Source organism: Microtus ochrogaster, linkage group LG2 (genome assembly GCF_000317375.1).
Source record: "Microtus ochrogaster isolate Prairie Vole_2 linkage group LG2, MicOch1.0, whole genome shotgun sequence".
Taxonomy (NCBI): domain Eukaryota; kingdom Metazoa; phylum Chordata; class Mammalia; order Rodentia; family Cricetidae; genus Microtus; species Microtus ochrogaster.
The window spans coordinates 49,661,077-49,668,112 of NC_022028.1; the positions used below are offsets into that span (position 1 = coordinate 49,661,077).

General features: G+C 44.9%; 1 protein-coding gene across 1 annotated transcript in view; it reads right to left on the reverse strand.

Annotated features, from left to right (window-relative positions):
- Window positions 1-7,036, reverse strand: part of Dnah8 (dynein axonemal heavy chain 8) — a 228,267-nt gene that overhangs the window by 175,847 nt on the left and 45,384 nt on the right. Inside the window, 4 exon segments of the mRNA XM_026785784.1 lie at window positions 280-415; window positions 2,137-2,256; window positions 3,857-3,973; window positions 4,446-4,526. Coding sequence (XP_026641585.1) covers window positions 280-415; window positions 2,137-2,256; window positions 3,857-3,973; window positions 4,446-4,526 — 454 coding nt within the window.

Sequence of the window (7,036 nt, forward strand, 5' to 3'; positions counted from 1 at the left end):
AGAGAGAGAGAGAAATAACTACATACCAGGACTGAGAGGTCTCTCTATAGGAAGGGTAATGGCTGGCATCCTAAAAGTAGGATTTCAAGGACCCCCACTCTTCCCTAAGTGCCACCAGGAATTCATGGGGTCTAAGATGTTTGTGCCAACAGTGTGGATTATCCTGGACATCTGGTCTCCCTGAGGGAAGCTGAAGCCTTACTCTCTCCCTAGCAGAAGGTACCCGTGGGGGGATCTACCCAAAGCTCTTGGGACTCATACATTTCCCAGTGGAATTACCTGGCACAGGCTTAGCTTGTTTCCCGGTGTATTTAACTTCGTAGATTTGCTCAAATATTGATATAAGCTCTTTCACAGCTTCCTCCACGTGCCTGCTCTTGTGGTTTAGAATATCAGCCCATTCTTTTGTGTATGTCTATTAAACATACAAATCACCATTAATGTTCAGACACCTTGAAGACACCACGGAGTTATTATGACTTTAATCTCTACAGCTATGATTAATTCCACCTGAAAGTCTCCAGAGGCACTCAGTGGTAGGGCACTTGCCTAGCATGGTCCTGGGGTCTATCCCCAAGAACTGCAAGAAGAGATAGGCAGGTATGGTCTTATGAGATAGATATGGTCTTATTGCTGCGATAAAAACACTGACCCAAACCAACCTGGGGGTATGTATTGGCTTACATTTCCCACCATGATCCATCACTGAGGGAGTCAGGGCAGGAACTGGAGGCAGGAATTGAAGCTAAGATCAGGAGGAGAGGCTGCTTGTTGGCTTGTTTCCCATGGTTTGTTCAGCTTGCTTTCTTATAGAACCCAGGGCATCACCCACAGTGTGCTGTGTCCTTCCATATCAATCATGAATCAAGAAAATGCCCCTATAGGCACGCAATAGGCTAATCTGATGGAGGCAATTACTCAGTTAAGATGCCCTCTTTCCAGATATGGCTAACCTTGTGACAAGTTAACAAAAACTAACCGGCACAATTTACCCCTTGCCAGCTTTGACACACAACCACACCATTGGTAAACCATAACCTTTCCTTTCTTGTTTGTTCCCAAGGTGTCATGTCATCACAATATAAAACACAGTTCAGCTTTTAAAAGTCCCACACTCTTTTTAAAATTCCAACAGCTTGGGGGCTGGAGAGATGGCTCAGTGGTTAAGAGCATTGCCTGCTCTTCCAAAGGTTCTGAGTTCAATTCCCAGCAACCACATGGTGGCTCACAACCATCTGTAATGAGGTCTGGTGCCCTCTTCCGGCCTGCAGACATACACGCAGACAGAATATTGTATACATAATAAATAAATATTTAAAAAAAATTCCAACAACTTTTTAGATCTTATGCTGGGATGACTGGACGGCACTCCCATTGAAGGAAAGCGGCATGATCAGACACAGTGGCAATATGGTTGGGTATGATGGCCAGATATGGAAGTCGGGAAGGAGCCAGGCCACAGTGTGAAGCTAAGCTTAAAGGCCTGAAGAAACAGGTGGGGTACAGGAAAAGAAGTGATCCAAGAAATTCTGGCAAAGCCTAGCTTGGCTTTAAGACCAAACGGACTTGGGAAATGGAGTGTGGTAAGGGGAGATGTCCCAGGTTCCTCAGTGGCTTAACAGAAAACATGTGTAACCAAACCATAAGAAAAACGGCAGCTAGTCATGGCAGCCCAGGTCCTTAATATCCTAGGTGGTCAAGAGGCAGGTGAATCTCTGTGAGTTCAAGGCCAGCCTGGTCTAAACAGGGAGTTCTAGGTCAGCCAGAGCTATGTAGTAAGACGCAGTCAGAAGACAGGGAAGAGGAGGGAGGGGAAGCATGACGGGAGGTAGATGGATGACTGAGAGGGAGGAGCCATGGAACACTGTCAGTGTCCCAAGGGCTCCAGCATTAGTCCAAGGCCTTCAGTTTAAAGTCATAGCTAGGTATGGCCCTGGACTGAGCAGCTAGAGTCGCATTAAGTCTTTGATGCTTAGGATATGTCCCACAAAAACTAGGCGGAAGAAGAAGGAAGGGGAAGAGGAAAAAGAGGAAGGAGGAAGGAAAGAAAAAAAACGACTTAGGTGTGCACACGTTTAGACTGTGAATTTATGTGTCAGGCCAGTGACTCAACACTTTGCTATAATGAATGCGTACCTCGTTGAGGGTCAGCATATCTTCTACTCTGGTAGCCCCACTGTCCGGCAAGAAGATCAGCAACGTCTTGGCTATCTCCTTCAGAACTGTGTCAATATGCATTTCACACAGGTCATTGACCTACCCGCAAGAAGACAGGCAAAAAATAAAAAATAAGAAACAGCTCTCTTTCCCTCTAGCGTAAACCTTGTTACCCAAAATGCACTGCAGGTATAAATCCATTTACAGAACTCAATCTAGACATTTGCAACCTGGGTCAAGTGTAATTTGGTGAGCAACACATTCAGGAAAATGTGTGCAAAGAAACCGTGACCTGGGTCTACAGCGGCGTGGGCCAGAGTACCGCTAGTAGGCCTGGCCCCTTTTGTTCCCCATCTTGCACAAAGGAGCCGTTCATGCTCCTGCTGTCTAACAAAAGACACCAAGGCTCAGAGAAGGGCAGTAAACAGAAGGTCACACAGCTAACAAAGAACAGTGTGGCTGGCTCCAAAGCCTCTGAGTTTGCGACACCATGATACCACACAGAGGTGGGCATGTTTCATACAGCATACACCTGAGAAACCAACAGGCCATCGCCCGTTAGACCACTGTGTCATTTGGCCAATGTCAGACACATGTAAATGGTTTTTTTTGTTTTGTTTTGTTTTTAATATTTATTTATCTATTATGTATACAATATTCTATCTGTGTGTATGCCTGCAGGCCAGAAGAGGGCACCAAACCTTGTTACAGATGGTTGTGAGCTACCATGTGGTTGCTGGGAATTGAACTCAGGACCTTTGGAAGAGCAAGCAATGCTCTTAACCACTGAGCCATCTCTCTCCAGCCCCCACATGTAAATGTTCAACTGTAGGCAAGACACTCTGCCATCTTCCTATGCTCATGTGTATGTGTGTGTGTATGTTTGTGTGTCCACACATGTGTCTGTGTGTCTGCAAAAAAAGGCCAGATATTGATGTCAGGTGTCTTCCTCCATTGTACACCACTTTGATTACTGAAGCAAGATCTCTCTCTGAGTGTGCCAAATTGGCTAGTCTAGCCAGCCAGCTTGTCCTGAGGGCTCCATCTCTGCCACCCAAGTGCTGGAATTGGAGGTGGGCCACCACACTTGCTCGCCTTCTTATGTGGGAGCTGGGGATTTGAACTCAAGGTCTCCATGTTTGCACAGCAAGCATTTTATCCCTCCCTGAGCCCTCGCTCCGGCTTCCAAGCATCCTAGCTTAAACTACAGTGTGCAGGTGAAGCTTCACTTCGGCCTTTTGAGGGCAAGGGAAACTCAGGGATAAACACAAGATAACCAGGAGGAAAATGATTCAAACAGTAAAGCAGAAAACATAACTCTTTTATTTATCTAGTGGATGTACTTATGGTTTAAAAAAAAAACCTCATTCCCTTTTCTAGGATGTACTGCACTTTTAGTTATATGTATGTGTTTCTGCATGGGAATCTGCATGCAAATGCAGAAGGCCACAGAGGTCAGAGGTGGCAGGTCTCTGTAAAGATGAAGTTTCAGGCAGTTGTGAGCAGCCAGGCACAGGTCCTGGGGATCGAACCTCACGCAGGTCTGCTGCAGAGTGGGACTCACTCTTAACCACTGAGCCACCTCTCCAGCCCAAACCATACCTCTGGGTTTGATTTAAAAAGGGGGCCTTGGGTGTGATTAAACCGGTGCTTATATCTCGAGTGTTAGCATGTGTCTCTGGAAGACGACTGTTTTTACCTTCTTTAGAAGCTGGTTGAACATATCCAAGACGGACTCCACCTCCTGGAAGAAGCTCTCCAGCATCAACGATGACCACGTTAGGATGGTGAGGCCTTGCCTCAGCACAGATTCCACCTAGGAAGAGCAAAAAGGTTCCGTCTCCCATCGCTCAGGAGCGTCTCTTCCAGGGGAGTCTCTTTTGCTACTTGGAAATACTGGGTGATGTATTTCCTTAATTAAATTCCCCCACCATTACACCTAATAGAGATGCCTTTTGCTTTCGATCATCTTCGGAGGTCCGGGAAGCAGCCATAAATCCCCACAGAGCACTCACAACTCACAGTTACTCGTTTTCCAAAGGTAACAAAACCTAGACGAGGAATCATCCCATGGGTAGAGAGGGACGGAGAGAGGGAGGGAAGTTAAGAGAGAGAGAGAGAGAGAGAGAGAGAGAGAGAGAGAGAGAGAGAGAGAGAGAGAGCTGTAAAGTTGAAATGAGAAAGACGGATGGTCTAGGCAAGGAGATGTGCTCTGAGATCCATAATCTATAGACCAGGAATCTAATTTTAAATCAGAGAAATCAATATGAGCCGCCAGCGTCACCAACCTTTTTCATTTTCGGGGTCATGAGATTGACAAACACAGAAGGCACTTCCTGGCATAAATCATCGTAATATTGCAGGAGACCCTGTACAAAGGCAAAGCGGCAGAGCTTACTTTAATTCATAGTGAGGCAATGACCACATTTTGGCTCATACCAGAAAGGCTTCGTTGCACCTGAGTTTTCCCCACGGGCCTGTCAGTATGAGACCTGCTTGTGTGAACTTACACAAGCAGACTATACTTTCTCACGAGCTGTCAATCACAAGTCCATTTCCTCTCAACTCAGATGTGTTCATGTCACTCCTTAGACTCTCGGTTTTCTCACATCTGCTGCTTCTCTCTCTTCATTTTGTGAAACTAGATAATCATCGTTTCATGGTATCTGTTACCACACATTTTTATCCTTATGTCCTTTTTATTATTGTTTGTTTGTTTAAGACAGGGTCTCAAGTAGCCTAGGCTGGCCTTGAACTCCTGACCCTCCTCTTTCCACCTCCCAGGTGCTGGATTACAGGCATGCTCCCAGCCACTCTATGGACACCCATGTTCACAAGTGGCACACACAACACACAGACACACACAGACACACACACAGAGACACACACACCTTTTAAAAACTCTCACTTCTAAAGTCATAGTTCATTCTTAATATTTTCCTTTTTTAAAGATTTAATTTTGACTTTATGTGTATAGGCGTTTTTGTTTGCATTACGACTGTAAGCCATGTGCATACAGTGCCCAGAGAGGCCAGTAGAGGGTGCTGGGTCCCAAGACTGGATACAGATGGTTGCTGCTGCAAGAGCAAGTGCTCTTAACTGCAGAGTTATCGCTCCAGCCCCTGCTGCTTAAATCTAAATAGATCCAACAGCTCCACACAACCAGAACAGCCAAGCTGTAACAGTTCTAGAGACCCACGGTGACCAGTTTGGGCAGGTCTGTAACTTACTGCAGGGTGTGGTGGATGATGTAGAATGAAGTTGTTTGACTGGTTTTTTTTTTGTTTTTTTTTGTTTTTTTTTTTAGCAACTTCAGTTTTAATGAATGGTTTCAGAGTTCTTGATTCCCTTAAGCCGGGACACTCAGCAAGCAACTTTGGCTTTTATGATGTTACCCAATGCTAATGAGACCCCATGAGCTAAAAACGGTGGCAGCCTCCTGGTACCCAAAGCACTTGATGCCAAGCGCACCGTCACCGCGATGCCAATGTCCCTCTGGGGTGGAGGGTTCTTTAACAATTAGATCCTGGTTTGCTAAGATCCAAAACCCTTTGAAGAAGAGATATAAATCTTGGTGGCACTGGATTAAGATATAGATTTCTCAAACAGGACAATGAAAATACGAGAAACTTTAAAAGTAGATGTACTGAATGTCATCAAGATGTAAAATGCTTTTATTTCAAATTGCATCGCTGGCCAGGCATGGTGGCGCAGACCCTTGATCCCAGCACTTGAGAGTCAGAGGGTTTCTGTGAGTTCAAGACCAGCCTGCTCTACATAGGGACTTTTAGATAAACCAGAACTATATACTGAGACCTCATCTATAAAGAAAAAAAAATCATTTGCAAAAGGAAACAACCTGCAGAATTTGAGGGGAAAAAAAACCAAATCTAATATCTGATAACATGCTAGTATTTACAAAGACCCATTATCACTCAAATATTAAAAAGACAAACAACCCAATTTTGAAATTGAGCCAAGCGTCTGAACAGGTAACAAAACTTTATAACAAAACTCTATACCTCCAAAACCTACAGACAGTTAATAAGCTCATGAAAAGATGCAGAGCATCACTAGTCACCAGGGAAACCTGGATCCAAACCACACGGAAATACCAAGCCAGAATGCCACAGATGCAAAGCACAGGTGCTTACAAAGTAACATCAAGGATGTAGCAAACCCATACTCACCCTCACTCACTGGAAGGGAGGTAAAGTGATGGTGTCACTATGTCACTTCTGAGAAGAGCCTACTTCTTCCAAAGGTTTCATGTGGGCTTAACAAATTAATGAAACCTAGTGACGTCACTCGTATAGACAGAAGTGTGAGAGAGTAAAAGATGTTCCTACGTCAAACACTGTGTGCAAATATTCACAAAACAGAAACAGACCCAATGCCCGTCTGTTGAGTAGCAATCTCCCCAAAATTAAACCCTTCCATCTTGGAGGGAAGTGTGTTAAGAACAAGTGGCTAGAAAGAGATGAACTATTCCACCCTGCAGGGAAGCTTGTTCAGCACAGGAAGCAAACAACTCAAAGGCTTCAGGAACTCCCTGAAACTGGCCAGATTCACTAGGTCCTTTCCTCTCCAGGCACACATAAACTACAAGGACAGCTGATAGGCTCAGACAAGACAGGTCACCTGAAAGAGTCAGAGACTTGTCAAACTCTCCAAAAGCCTCTCAGACCTGCCCAACCATCTGGAAGAATCAGAGACCAATTGAACTGCCTGAAAAATACAGACCAGACTGTAGCACGAATTCTAGCTGGTATTAATAATAAAAACTCAGATTCAGATATAGGGGTTAATGCTGAAGATCAGAGAAGCACAAAGGCCACTGGAGAGTTCTTACCTCTACCAATGCTCAGACCAAAGGGTG